We start from the raw sequence: 15878 nt of genomic DNA, 5'->3' as shown, positions 1-15878 counted from the left end.
GCTATCACCAGCCATGAAAACAATCCTGTAAACTCCATTTAATTCAACTATAGCTATTATATAAAGTCGAGATAATATGCCGAAACGTTTAAATACAAGTGCAGAGGTCTTGCCAAATCACCAGTGGAATCATGAAAACACCCTCGAAAACCCATTACCTTCAATCAAAACTCCTATATAATGCCAAAATAAGAAGCCGAAACGTTTAAAAATACTACCCCAGACCCTCCCCTCTTGCTGAGTTATATCTTTTTACCTTAATCCTCCCTTTAAACATCCACAAGACGTACTACAAAACTCACCACCATCACATCAACACAACCGGAGACGCACATCCGTACTTTCCCAGTGAGAAGTGTGTGAGAGAAAATGTAGGGAGGTCATGGTGACGTAGGGGTGATAATGTACATCCCCTTAACCTTTGGAGAGGGTGTCAGGGAGTGTGCCGCCACGCGAGGCATATTTGGCGTCACTCCGCGTCGTAAATTTTCGCACTGTGTTACTCTGTTTTTATTGTTCCCTGTAGAGAGAGACAAAAGATTTACGCGTGTATGCAAATTATTAAACAACCGCTGGAACGCTGACAATGGGGGATGTAGGTTTTAAGAACATGAATGTGTAAAGGAAGCAGCAAGAAGCCACAGAGCTTGCACGTGGCAGTCCCTGTTTATTATATGATATTATATCCCTGTATCCACTTATCTCTGTCTCTCTTAGATGAGGTCACAGTACGCTCCCGCTGACACACACACACACACACACACACACTCACACACACAACACCACCACCACCACCACCACCACCTGCCGTTCTTCCACACAAACATCAAGGGTTAGACAACGAGTGTCATCTTATTCCACTTATTCCATACCACTCTTTACATGACTATGCCAATTTCTGTAACTTGCAATTTCATTATCTCTACAAAAATTTTAATCTGCCGTGTTACGTGCTGATATTGTTTACCATCACTACCATTGCATTTATAGTGTTAATTGCACAAGAAATTTCATTATCAAAAAAAAAAAAAAGTAGGAGCATATGCAATTCTAGAAGTGATGGTGATGAGAGTAATGGTGATGGTGGTGGTGCTGGTAGTAGTGGTGCTCGTCGAGGCGTCACGTGAGCCGCCGCCTTGGCACACCAGCAGTTCCCTCATAAGTCAACGCCACTCTCACGCCACCTGCTACTTAAACGTCCCTGGCAGCTGGAGGACGCCTGGCTGGAGGACGGCTATCCAGGATTCTAAGCGATGTTTGCAAGGCACTTGGAAGGAAGACAGGAGTGTGAGACTGTCTAGGATAACAGGAAGACTCAGAAGGCACTTTAAAGCATGAAAATAAGGCTTGAATCAGAGGCAAACAAAGAAGACACCTTGGAATATAAGGACAGTCTGAATTAATACATAAACCTTCAGAGAAAACCTTCTAGTGAGCCTTTGTCCGCAGGTGTGGCGGCGGTGGAGGCGCTGAGTCACGGTGGCCTCCCCTAAATTAACGTTATCAAAATTCCCGTCATATTTCTCAGTTGATACGACGCACGCCACTGTGGACTGAATGTTTGGTGGGACAGATTTCCTTTATTTATTTTCTGTAGATATTCAGTGAGGCTTGATAAAGATCCCGCGATATTGCTTTTACTAAGGTTTCTCCATGCAATGAGGCACTGTTATTCTCCTCCATCTAGCATAAACACGAGAACTTGGAAATATTCACGTAAACACAAATTCTCAACACAAGTAAACACACAGTATGAAGGTAAGCAACTGAAGCGGGAGGCAATAGGAAAGAAAAAGAGGGAGGGTGAGAAGATTTTTCATGCAAACATAAACACAAACTCATACACAAGTAAGCACACAAAATGAAGGAAAGAAACTGCGACGAGAGACAGAGGGAGAGAAAAAAGAAAAGTTGAGTGGTTTTCCTACATCAACTATAAACCCAAACGTCCCTCCCCGTGCTGAAGTGTGTCGCCACGCCCTAGTGAACGCTCCCTTACCTGAGCAGGATAATGACACGTTGGTTACCGCGGCTAATGGTTCTGTGATGGCATGATAGTATTACTGCTGACTTACAACTAGGCTCAGATTACGCCATTATGACCTTCGCCGCCAGTCCCGATGCCCGCTGGATAAGTTATTTCATGCCCTAGACGGCATTGGCATTGTGGAGAGACGGCCGAGCACAGAAGTCGTATGCTCCACAGTGCTCCACTATAATAATGCTCGATCCACTCCACTCAGATCAGGTGGATGGGAATATAAGGGTTGGAGGTAAGTGGGTGGAAGGGAAGACCATTCTTGAAAGTAAAGTTTAGTGGTTCTTTTCCGTTGCTCACTTTGCTGAGAGGTATCAAAGCCTTAAGAGCAATCTGAGATATTGTTGTTTCTCTCTCTCTCTCTCTCTCTCTCTCTCTCTCTCTCTCTCTCTCTCTCTCTCTCTCTCTCTCTCTCTCTCTCTCTCTCTCTCTCTCTCACGATACTAAAGATAATGCATCACACACTTAGATGGACCTCAGTTGTATGTAATTTACCACTCGGTCAGATTATTCTATCTCCACTGCAACTTTCACTGCACTCCAATATTCGATGCCTTAGTTCAATCAGCCACGCACGCACGGCTTTCATCACTGGCTGGAGCAGTAAAATAGTTGAAATGATGAGCAACGATTCCCAGGCTGGCGTCCCTCTTGGGGAAAGTTAACACAATTACTACAGAGAGCAGAATATACCAACATTTATTCTGATTGCACCATCAAACCAATGAGTCTTTTTTCCCCATAATTGTTACCGTATCGAAGATGTGAGAGTGGATGGTGCGGCCACAAAGCAGTGCACTCGACACTTCACAATCACGGCTCTTCAGGTCGTGGGGTGGCAAGGCTGTGAGCAGTGTGTGAGCAGTGCATACTTTCTGCATGCTTAGGGAGAATTTTTCCATTTGATCTACATCCCTTGAAATAGGCAATAAATAACAGCTTTCCCAAAGACATCTTATCAGAAGGAAATGAGATTGATCATGTTAAGGCAAGAAAAGGAATGCGAGGATGGCACTGTTGCTCCCATTATGAGGAGACAAGAATATTGAGCATGCGTGTTTGTGATGGGTTTGCTGAGAACAGCCATTATACCAGCACGACGCGGCTCACTGTGTTTCATCTCTGCATGACACGCTTGGTCGTGCGTCACGCAGCGTTCCCCCTGCAGCTACCGCTTCCTTCCGGCAGCGCCACACCCTTCCCCTTGTGGCACTGGCAGGAAGACCCTTACGTGCAGTCGATTCCGGATGTTGTATGGTAAGCACGGGATCTCCGAGTCCCCATTTCCTTCCATCACGAGTTCGGCAGGAAATGGAGGATATAGGGTAGTGATGCGGCATCCTATAAGTCCAATATCGTCTAGAGGCGTTTAATGGAATAAATTCCCATCTCATGCTGCTGCGCACCTGCGACAACCGCAGTGTAAAGGAGTGCCGGCAGCGCGGTGTGTCGGCCACCTTTTGCTTGCTCCACTTTTGTCATGTTGTGAATTCATCGAAATGTAAATTTTTGTATGTATCTGATTTAAAGCTACCTTCAGTAACTGCGCTTTTAGCACCTTCATACATCTCAGTCATGTCAGGTGTGTGTGTGTGTGTGTGTGTGTGTGTGTGTGTGTGTGTGTGTGTGTGTGTGTGTGTGTGTGTGTGTGTGTGTGTGTGTGTGTGTGTCAGATTAACGATTACAGCACATCTGCCTAAAGTGACCAACACGGCTGATCACTGTGGAGGGTGACGTCACCGAGGATTCAGCCAGTCGCACGGACCAACGGACGGGATTCACAAGCCAACAAACATCACCAAATTTGAGCTGCTACGGTTATCTCGTATACAATATTTTCACGAGCGTAAAATTTTTGTGTATTCAGTTTTAACTGGTCTCGTATCAGCAAGACAAGTTTTATCACATGTAAATGTAGTACCGGTGCTTGAGGGTCAGACAGAACAGATGGATATACACACACGTCTACAATATATCATAAGAGTGAAACATAAATACACGAACCAGCAACACTGACCTCCCCTCAACAAGCCGTCCACCTGACACACTTGCCTGTCTTCGAATATTATTCTTTAATTTTTTTTTTTTTTTTTTTTTTTTAAGAATTTATCATTGGAAAAAGAATTCAAGCTGTGACAAGACAATTCAAGAACAACAGAGCAAGACCTGTCGGTTCTGCAGCACAACCCTCAGCTCGTTGGAAACTCCACCCACACACCCACCCGTCCCTCTGAACTTGAACGACAACACGCCCACCGCCCACCACTCGTTGACTCCATAGACCTCACGCCCACAGCAGTCCCGCCCTCAACTGTCGCCCGCGCCCTGATTTATGACTCCCCGAGAGTACTGTCCTGTCGACCTCCTTCCCTGTCATCTTCCAGCAGACACCAGCCTCCACTGACAGCACGGCATTCCTTCCCCCGTCCCAACAGTGTTCTCCACCCTGAGAAACACCTTCCTCACCTCGCATCTCAAATCACCGACCTCTTCAGCTGTCTCCTCTTTCTCTCTTTTCTCTCTTACAAATGATATTCTCAATAAACTCTGCCTCTTATCATATATCTCTAAATCTTCTAAACGACTCCGCACTTAGTTCTGTCTCCTCTGGGCCATCACTGCTGTCACTAGTGCCGCCTTGCACCTGCACAGTGACGGGCGAGGTGCTGGTGACTCACTTAGTTATGTATCACACGTCGTCCATCACCTCTTCAGATTATACTCAAGGATTTGTGTTACTGTCGGTAGATGAGTCAATACATCTTCCCCCATACGATAAATGTGACATAATAAGCCCAATGGTACCTTAATTCTCCAATGTATTTGATCTAACTTTCAATACATTTTTTTTTTCGTCAATACTCTTAAACATTGTGCGATGTGATTTTTTATTTATTTTATTTATTTATTTTTTTTTCAGGTTACGGAGTTAGTATGTAGTATATTGAAATTGCTTTCTGTCACTTAAATCTTCACAGGACTGTATAACTCATTACCTTATTCTGCTTTTATATTAGCTGAAAGACACCTGCCCTCAGTAGTTAGTATGTATGTATCCCTCGTCGAAATCGCAAACAGCAGGTCCTTCACACACACACACACACACACACACACACACACACACACACACACAAACCTTACTAAACTTACAAGTACACCTGTCCACAAAGGATAACTGCAAAATTTTCTCTTCTCTAACATATCCACCGCGTACCTTCCCCAGACATTTCTTTTATGGGTAGACGACTGACTAAAGCTTCAAAATAATACAAAAAAAAAATCACTGCTGTCTGTAAGTTGACTAGGGTTTATTATCTTATTTTCTTAACTTCTTTGCCCAAAAAAAAGTGAGTAGAAGGAAAAAATTCAAATCGTGTCCCTCTGCTTAGTCCTGAAAATGGTCCGTTATAGGAGGGTGGAAAGACAGAATCAGGTCCAGAGTTCCAGAGTTCAGCCACAAATAGTTCACTGATCCCCGCAGCGCTTCCTCCACCTGGCTGATAAATCTTCCGCTAGGGCAGGTAGGTCAACGGCGTGCAGGGGGTCACCAAAACAACAATCAGGTCACCAGAACAGACAGTGCATCGCAAATCACGTATTTCATTGTACGCTTACCATAACTTTAGATATAACCCACTTCTTTCTCTCTCTCTCTCTCTCTCTCTCTCTCTCTCTCTCTCTCTCTCTCTCTCTCTCTCTCTCTCTCTCTCTCTCTCTTTGACATCTAAACTCCTCAACAAGTCCAAGGAAATCGAAACTGGTGCTGCAAACTGAGTATTAATGCAAACTAATGTTACAATACCACAGCCGTGTCTTGAACGTATCGCTGCTGCCAGATAGGAGGAAATGTTGGAGCAGGAACGTAGCAAGGAGGGCGGGGAGGGCGGGACGAGGGCGGGACTCACTCACCCGCCCTTGATAGTCATTTACCATGGGCCAAAAATAATTCTACAGTTCGTGCTCGGAAATACCTACGAGTGGGTTTGGTTGAGGGACATAAAGCACAGTGGTAAGAGAGCAGCGCGCGCAGGTGGTGATGATTGTGGCTTGACACTTATCTACGCCTCCGTCGCCGCCTTCTGCAGTGTCAGGGTGCGAGCTCGCTGGTCTAAGGCTATCGGCGCTGCCACTTTCGGATAAACACGACGTTCTTATCCGAATTAGTTTATCTGATGCTATTAATATTCACTTTTTTATATAGACTGTCACCTCTTCTTTGTTCCATCCCTGAGGGGCCACGCCTCTTGAATACTAATATTAGCGTTAACATCATTCGTCTTCGTTGCGTAGTGAGTATTGTGTTCCGTATATTGAGTTAGATCAAAGAAAACATTCATGCACCATATGGACACTATGATAAAGAAATGCATCTAACGTAAGCAACGAAGGAGGTGATGTCTTTAGAAAATATATGAAGAATAAAAAAAAGTACGATATTCTAAAAAAGTTTCTATAACGATGCCATTTACAGATAAAATAAAATAATGATGCACCATATGGATGCAATAATAAAGAAACAGATATAAAGTAAATTATACAGGAAATAATGCCTTTAGAAAAATACATATAGCATTAATAAAAAGTAACATTATTCCGAGAGGTTTCCATAACAGCACTTATATATGCGTCGCCGTTTACAGATTTAATGACGGACAGGTGTAGTGATGCACAGGACAGGTAGACAATGATTTTCCTTATATTTTTTGTTGTGGAATAGCAGTATGAAATTATTATATGTATTCTGGATAATAAGAAAGAAAAACTAATGCCACACACACACACACACACACACAGTCATTCCCACTAATCTCCTTCATTGCCAACTTTTTTTTTTTTTTTTTGTTATCTCATTCTCCCTCTCTTCCTCCTCGTATCGCTTCCCTTCCCTTAAGTTATCACACTCTTACGATGCCTCCCACTGCCCTTGCCTCTAATGAACGCTCACGGCCCCTGATAGAGACGCCTCGTGACTCTACTCCCGCGATCCTCAGCTTTGATACGAATGAAGTTGATGTGTGGTGGTGGTGGTGGTGGTGGTGGTGGTGGTGAAGGTCGCGTTGATTGTGGCTGTGGTGTTGTTGGTGGTGGTAATGATGGAGGAAGACCTTGGGATGTAGTTCACTTCAGCAACAGATAGCCGGACGTTGGACATGCACACACACACGCACACACGAGATCAGCCTCTAAAACGAAACATGTTCTTATACAATTGAACTGAGACTCATACCAACGATTTCAGAGTTCCACGAAGACCAGAGGATGTGTTCTCCGTAGGTGCTTTTCACAATACGAATGGAAAGAGAACGTGTGGATGAGATGCACTACTCCTTTTAACGTATACGAGCTACCTTCAAGATTCAGGGCGTCTTATACTTTTTGCGCACATAGAATGATCTCCATACCTCTGAGTTTGGTAGATAACAGAAACATAAATGGATTCAGACAAAGAAACTCAGAAAGGAGAAGGACGAATTAAGGAGACCACGTTATATTATGTAGTACTCAATCATACTATATCAAATTATGAAGTAATTGGGAGAAGCGATTGGATGAGTCATAAGCAAAAAGGTTTTACGAAGAATAAAATAAACTGTTATCGAGGAACTTATAAATCACATTTATATCTCAATTTCTTACCTGAAACTCTCATTATTTTAAGGCGGAGCGCAAAAGTGAGAAGAAAAAAGGAACCTTAGAAAATCTTGAAAATATTATAAAACATGAAAGATAAATAATGTTTCCTTCATGTAAATTATCGGAAGATTGAAACTCGTGTGGGAGGAGAAGGTCTGCTTGCCTGGGAACTGGCGCGGCTTCCTCCTCATGCACTGACTGACTTCCCAGCGCCGCTTCTCGAACACCTCCTTATTTCTCCCCTTTCCTCCTTCCTTACACGCCTTAACACTCCACCATGCAGACAACATGTGCCGCCTCTGCATTCATATAAATTCCTCTTATAACAAGTCGCTCCAGTGACGTAGTAAGAATAATCCAGCTACAGATGTGTAGTTCTCTCTTGACTGGCTAATCCCTTCAAAGCTATCTAAAAATTTCAGGGAGTGGTAGTAATGTATGGTCTTTATAAATTTTGTGTAGCCCTTGGCCAACACCCCTTATATGTATCTGAATATATATACAAATTATCAAAAGCCTGATAAGTGAACAAATCATCCCAGGGTAGGTGTGGTTCACAAATTGGTGAGCTAAAAGAATAGCGTGGTATTATAAGCAGAGGAGCTCCTGTAGCCACAAAACGAGCACTGATAAATTTCAAACATTGTTGGCCGCGTTTTCTTCAACCTTCCTGATGATCCAACCTCGAGTACACTTCCACAAGGTTATCGGGTCAAGGGATAGAGGCGGGTATTGTATGTAAATATGCTGGTGCGCTTATTTTTCCATATGAATAAATATCAGCACCATAGAATACAACATTTTACTGCCTCTCAGTGTTCAGAATAAGACAGTGAGGGACAAGGCATCAATTTAAGCCTTCCGCAAGTTTACTGATGCATGGCTATTGGTCGACGCGAGGCCCTGAGTCAGACTGCCACCAAGGACATTGCCAAGGACCCTCCAAGGACCCCTCCCTCCCTGCCCGTCCATCAGAACAACCCGTCATCACACAACCCTACACACTGGGGCAGGAAATCGTATTTTGTACAATATATTCATGACGTGAGTAGTTGAACATACGCTGCATATACACAGTTATGTATACTCGTAAAGCTGCACACACACACACACACACACATACACACACACACTACCAGACCTTGGTTTGACAAGCGTCGGATTTTCTTTTCCATGCTTTTATTTTTTTTATTTTTTACCTTCCTTCCTTCCGCAATCGTTCGCGCCGGGAGAGCTTCATGTCAAGCAAAACGACGACCGCCTCGAGGCTGTGCGAGCAAGGCCACGAGGCGCTGCTGCCGGCTAGCGTGACCACAAAGGACGCCGCGAGCCTGCAGGTGCCTCATATAGTTGCCTTCAATATCCCGTAAATACATTCTCGGAAGAAATCATGACAGAATTGAGTTCTGAAACTGCGCCAGCGTTTCAACACTGCCGAGCCCATCCAGAGGCACCCTTCTCCGATGTTTTGTCTTATCCCGACTACTTTAACAATGTCTAGTAGGAATTAATGGTATTTTCAAGAGTGTTTTCATGGCTCTAGTGATAGTTTAATATGGACTCCATATAACCATTGGAAAAATAAACCCATGAGTATCCGAAAATAGTTTTTAAAGCTCAAATCGTTTCGGAATGCGAGCCTAGAAGAAAAAAATTATAATGTAGTATGGATATAAATTCACCTCACATAATATGCCAAACGGAAAATACGAGTGCAGGAAAGCGGACCACCAACAACACCAGACAATATTTACACGCGTATCTCGTGAATGGAGAGGCGGGTCCTTGTGTCATATTTCACAATCCCCCATTGCTTAATTATACCTTAAGATCAGTGTGGAGCAGCTTTGCGTGCCTTCACTGTTGCCTTAGTTACGCTGCAGCAAGAGAGGTGTCTGGCAGCATTAGAGCATTGGTACACTCGAGCAATGAACACTTCAGGGAAAGGCAGCCTTGATATTCATTTAAGGCACGTTATGAAACCACACGGGGCCGACAATCAAAGTAGAGAAGAATGAATTACACATCACACACCCAGTCTCTAGCGCAACAAGGCCTACCGATCGCTGTTTACCAGGCTGTATGGCATCCTGGAAAGGGTTACGAGGACATGGCATCTGTATACGGGGGATGTGAAGCCAGTGTCTCTCTCATATGATATTAACTGCGCCTTACCCTCACACAGCGCTAAGAATCTCTAAGCCAGAGTAATATATGGCTTAACCCTTTCCGCTGAGACATAAATTTCCTATAGGAATATATAACTTTTTGGATACATTCTTGTACTGCTGCTGACTCATAAATAGTTCTGTAGCCAAGGAGAGAAAAATATAGCCTCACATTCTCTCTCTCTTTTTTTTTTTTTCTGTGTGTGTGTGTGTGTGTATGCACGTAAACTTTTATTGTGCTGTGAATGTTACCAAAGGACGACTATAGCAGTAAAAGGGTTAAGCTGTTCTCTCATCAACAGGGAAAATATTTATCCTGCAGTAATCTCAGACAGACTAGTCGTACATAACACACACACACACACACACACACAAAAAAAAAAAAAAAAAAAAAAAAGAAAAGAAAATCAAAACATCGGCTTGAAAAACGGTAAAGAATGTTAATAATCTGCAGTAATTACAATCCATTAACATCAAGACATAATAATAATCACAAGCATAATACACGTCAATACAAAACAGAGCATGAGTTACAATAATTTCATGGAGGTTGCTGGCAAATCACTGAGCATAATGGCTGCGTGTCCCTGCTGGAGGTCACGCCGGAGCGAGCACAGTTACACCCAGCAAGGCCCCACCGCATGAGCTGGACTGCCCACAATACATAAGCCGCCTATTACTTGTATGTATTCTCCGGAAAACAGTCAACGCTGAAGCAGAAGTGGTGACGTCAAACAGGATAAATCAAAGCTGTAAGGAAGTATTGGAAGCTGCTAGAAACCGTATGACCTACTCGCGGCAGTACCTGTAGAAAACATACTAACCTACCCTGACCTATCATGATTATCAGCATATGTATCTAGTCTTCTTTTAAAGCCACCAGTTGACGCTGCATTAACTTCATGATCACTAAGTATTTTCCAGTTATGCACCAATCCGTTTGTGAAATATCATAATACTTTTTGAACACTTGACACTGAATTGTTGATAGATGAGGAATGACACAAACGACTTATGATACTGATGGCTTACTTTCCATACATCTGAACTTCTGTTTATATAAGTAGCACGACTAGGCACAATGATTAATATTTGTGATTCTTAGCGCTATGCAGTCCATCAACACCAACACCACCACCATCATCATTATTATCATCACCACCATCATTATCATCATCGTCGTCACTATCATCATGCTCATCATCTACTTCTGAGTCTACTGCATGACAAAGGTCATGAAGCATCCACAGCACATGAAACACTCTCTAGCATGAAAGCGGAGGCCATAAAGAAGTTTCCTCGTGTCAGGTGGCGGCCACAGGGCAACACAACAGGCACGTGCGCGAGGCAATCAGATTCAGCTTGTCATGAGGAGAGGGAGCCGTCGTCACTCACCCTTCACTCTGCAGGTCTACTGTGCTTGTTGAATGCTGACGGTTGGTAAAAGGTATTGATGCTCATAACAATTTGCTGCACGAGACCATCAAACAGGTACACATCATTATCCATAACACCACAACAGCACCTTGGTTATGGTTACTGTCTAGATACCCAGTCACACCTTGCTTAGGCTGGCAGATCGGTATCTATTTCCTAAACAAGCGATTCAAAATAATGTTTCTATCTTCATTTTTAATCCCTTTCACTCATTTACTCTCTCTCATATATATATATATATATATATATATATATATATATATATATATATATATATATATATATATATATATATATATATATATATATATATATATATATATATATATATATATATATATATATATATATATATATATATATATGTATATTTCTTTAACTCTTTTGGTAATAAGCAAGCTGAGTGGGTACATTTTCTCCTTTTCAATTAATTACTTAATTGATTACGTTTTGTGCCTTGACCAATCGCCTTGTTACCTTAAAAATAAATAAAAGAAGTAAATTTTCCATAACACTAATCAAATTCTAAAGTTCAGAATTCAGTACCTATCAATATAAGTTCTCGTCACGTCTCATCACTGGCAGTGAGACAGAAAAGGGAGTGAGAGCATTTTCCCACGCCTAACTGCTTCAACGGAGACTTGCTCAGCACTATCATAGTATATCATGTGTATCCACAGAAAACGGCATGCCGTTGATGTTTTCTCACAATTTCTTCAGCATTAGAAGGAGAACTATGATAATACGAAATTACATTTACACTATCATTACTTTCTCCCCCCCTCTCTCTCTCTCCCTCTCTCTCTCTCTCTCTCTCTCTCTCTCTCTCTCTCTCTCTCTCTCTCTCTCTCTCTCTCTCTCTCTCTCTCTCTCTCTCTCTTTTTCAAACACACACACACACACACACACACCACACACACACACAAGTGGTGCTTCACGATTCAACACCACTCCCGTCACCAGGAGACCTGCTGAGAAGCATACGGCCCCAACAAGTAGCCCTGAGACCCTCACTATGATAGGCGATGCTGCAGCGTGCCGAGGCCAGCACACGGCGACGCATAAGTCCTTCAGTAACACTACATTCCCTCTCACATGACGGAAATACCAACAACTCCAACACCTCCTTAACTGACAAGGAGACCAGTACATAACGTGATGTAAGTCATGTGACCTTGTGCAATTGTTATGGCGCCAGAATCTACACATGCTATTACTAGGCACCTGCTGTTGCTCCTTACCTTATGAGACCCGCGCTGGTGTCCTTGGCAAGGTGGCATGGCATGGTCTTAGTAATAGTGAGGAGGGTAGCCATGCGAAGGCCACGTATATGTAGATCTGTGTGGTACGTGCGTAGAGAGAGAGAGAGAGAGAGAGAGAGAGAGAGAGAGAGAGAGAGAGAGAGAGAGAGAGAGATACACCAACAAGCTGGTTGAATAACTTAATGACTGACTGACTGATTGACTGAATGGCAGAGATACAGATAAGCCAACAGGCAGGCAGGAAGAGAGACAACAACAAGAACAACAAGAACAACAACAACAATAATAATAATAATAATAGTAACATACTGAGAGGCAACCAAAACGCATCTAATCACCTATCCATCCCTCCATCCAGCCAGCCACCTCCCCATTCATCCATCCAGCCAGTCAGAAGATGCACGTTTCCAGCCACACGGGTTAACACTCACCGGTAAATGTAGCAGATGAACAAGGGAATGCCTGGCCGCCCCCCGCCGTAGTCGACACAGCGCCACGAACTCCTCATCGCCAGCCTCCTTCTCCCTCAGAACCCTGTAGGAGAGAATCACACCGTCAGGTTATCAAATAAATGAAGCAAACCTCTTCCCTATCTCTCATAATCTAAGGAAGTCGCCCCTATTGGAGAGTGCATTGAATTTTACCGTTTTCTACGTAAATCTGGCCACGAACGTCAGTCGCATACAATAGTCGACAAGCAGAGCACACTGAACAATTACAGACACGGTTTACCATTTTCTCGACTTGTGGAATACCGCTATTTGGAAATTTTATATAGAAACATAGCTGGAAAAAGCCAGTATAGGCCTTCACGTGGCAGTCCCTGTATATAATATAGTTCTTTCCATCTATAATCTATGTATATCTATAAATTTATGCAATCCTCCTTTAAACCTCCCTATGTTATTTAACTTATTCGTTTTTGTCTTGAAAGTCTTTATGTAACTACACTACGACTATGACTCTTTGTATAGAATTTGGATATAATTAAAGGCAAATGTGTCTTAAGGTAAATGTGCTCTCTTATTCGAACATAAGAACATAAGAAAATAAGGGAAGCTGCAAGAAGCTCTCTCTCTCTCTCTCTCTCTCTCTCTCTCTCTCTCTCTCTCTCTCTCTCTCTCTCTCTCTCTCCACTTCTGTCCTAAGGCATCTCATTTCCAAAATAGTCCCAAGCACATAATGAGAACTCGTAAAATGAAGAAAAAAAATAATGACTTGGTGGAAAATATTAAACTGTCCATCTAGTCTGGTCCATCCACCATTGATATTTATCAAATAAAATCCTAGGTAATTATTCCTTTATTCCTGCTCGAATAGTCTAAAGTATGGAAGAAATTATCACTATTATAGTCAGTAAGGTGCGAAAACTTTTCAGTCTACCCGTGTCATCCATGCTAGAAGTAGAAAACGAAACCTAACATGCTCTGAGAAAACAGAACTTTTTACCATCAACTATACTAAACTCGGATCGTGCTGTAGTAAAGATTTTTTATATTTTATTTTTTTCATTTATTAACTAATTCTCATCCTATTACTGTCTCTGTAACACGCTATACACAACAATATGTAATGATAAATACCACAGGATCCTCGCCGTGAAGATAATGAAGGCACGATGATATTGATTTTTACCGAAATCCTACAAACGTCTTTATTTATCTACTTCAACATGTGGAACATCAATATTATGAGTAATACCCATAATACTGAAATATTATTCGTTCATTATGTTAACAAACTTATATAACGAGGAAGCGGGCGCGATTATGCTAACTGAGTAATGTCGAGGGCAAAATCACTCACTGTATTTAAGATTTAACCGTTAAAATTACACAATATAATAAACATTCATGGGTTCATCTATACGTGGTCACCGTATTACCCTGATCACATCCAGGAAATTAAAATATGACTCCACTGTACGCTAAAAAAAAAAAAAAAGTAGTAGTAGTAGTAGTAGCTAAGAGTCACTACGCATTTTCACAAGTTACGCAATAACCATTTTTCACTTCATTGCCAGCACACACTGACTGCCATTACTCGTCTCCTGTCTCACGTTACGATCATCTTTTCTTTCCCTCTGCCTTCACTCCCCTGCATTGTTTCCATTACGTGCCCTTTTGTAACGCCCTGCAGTACTTTCCATTTCTAGTTTATTCATTCCCCTCTGACAGACCTCATATTTTTCCTCTCTGAGCCCTATTCTTGTTCTCTCGCTATCAATGTTACTTTTCCTTCGCTCTGCCTCCATTCTCTTGCATTGTCTCCATTATCTTGCGTTTCATGACATCCCTTGGAGCTTTGTATTTCTAGTTTACTCATTTCCTTCAGGCAAAACTCATTCTTTCCTTCCGCAGTCTACCTGTTCTTATGTGTGTGTGTGTGTGTGTGTGTGTGTGTGTGTGTGTGTGTGTGTGTTCTGCCTAATAAAGGATTGCCATACTTTCTGATTCATGAGTTAGCCAACACCAAATAAATTAATAAAAAAATAATTATACATGCGAAAACGATTGATAAATGCACCATTAGCTCTCTCTTCCTCTCAAAAAAAAAAAAAAAAACACGGGAAATGCAAAAGTTTAGTTGACCAAAACAAGGCAGCTCCTCTCTCTCTCTCTCTCTCTCTCTCTCTCTCTCTCTCTCTCTCTCTCAGCCACAATAATAACAGGCCGAGAACAGCGTACAATCTGATTTTTTTTTTTTCTCTCTCTCTCTAAATCGAGAGGGTAACAGTCCCGTTATCCTCACTACACTGACTCAGCTCAAATAAAGCGTAGAGTAGATTGGATCTAGGAGAGGAGAACAATGAAAAAAAAATCCTATGTGTTTTATTGTTATGATTTGGAGAGAGAGAGAGAGAGAGAGAGAGAGAGAGAGAGAGAGAGAGAGAGAGAGAGAGAGAGAGAGAGAGAGAGAGAGAGAGAGAGAGAGAGAGAGGGTACAGATGTTGCAAAGCACGGGTTCCTAGAGCGGGAGCTTGGATCTAGGGATGGAAGGGCGAGAAGAGCGAGACAGGCGTTGCGGGACAAGGGATTCTGAGCCTAACTATTGACACACGCCGAGTAGTGGACTCTTGAGAGGAAAGCAAATGATGTTAGTATTTGTGGCTCCGGGTTTCCGGGAACACGGGAACACGAGAAGCAGGAACAGAGGGGAACGTTGCTAATGGTAACCGCCCTTCACTCTCGCACTATGAGCCTTGCGAAGCATTTCATCAAGACTGAAGAGGACAAGCCTCGCAACCCGAGCCCCGAAATGCTTCTCGGGAGCAGAGCTTCTCAGGAACCGCGGGAAAAGGCTGAAGTTCGTCTGCACAGCTTCCATCGCTGCGGCAGC

At 42.7% G+C, this 15878-nt stretch overlaps 1 protein-coding gene across 1 annotated transcript in view; it reads right to left on the bottom strand.

Annotated features, from left to right (window-relative positions):
• Positions 1-15878, bottom strand: part of LOC135108312 (uncharacterized) — a 117862-nt gene that overhangs the window by 6879 nt on the left and 95105 nt on the right. The window contains exon 6 of the mRNA XM_064019144.1: positions 12971-13073. Within this exon, the coding sequence (XP_063875214.1) occupies positions 12971-13073 (103 nt within the window). The remainder of the gene's footprint in view (positions 1-12970; positions 13074-15878) is intronic.

The sequence above is a fragment of the Scylla paramamosain genome, chromosome 17, assembly GCF_035594125.1.
Source record: "Scylla paramamosain isolate STU-SP2022 chromosome 17, ASM3559412v1, whole genome shotgun sequence".
Taxonomy (NCBI): domain Eukaryota; kingdom Metazoa; phylum Arthropoda; class Malacostraca; order Decapoda; family Portunidae; genus Scylla; species Scylla paramamosain.
Note: the sequence above shows the minus strand (reverse complement) of the source record. Positions and strands in the feature narration are given on the sequence as shown.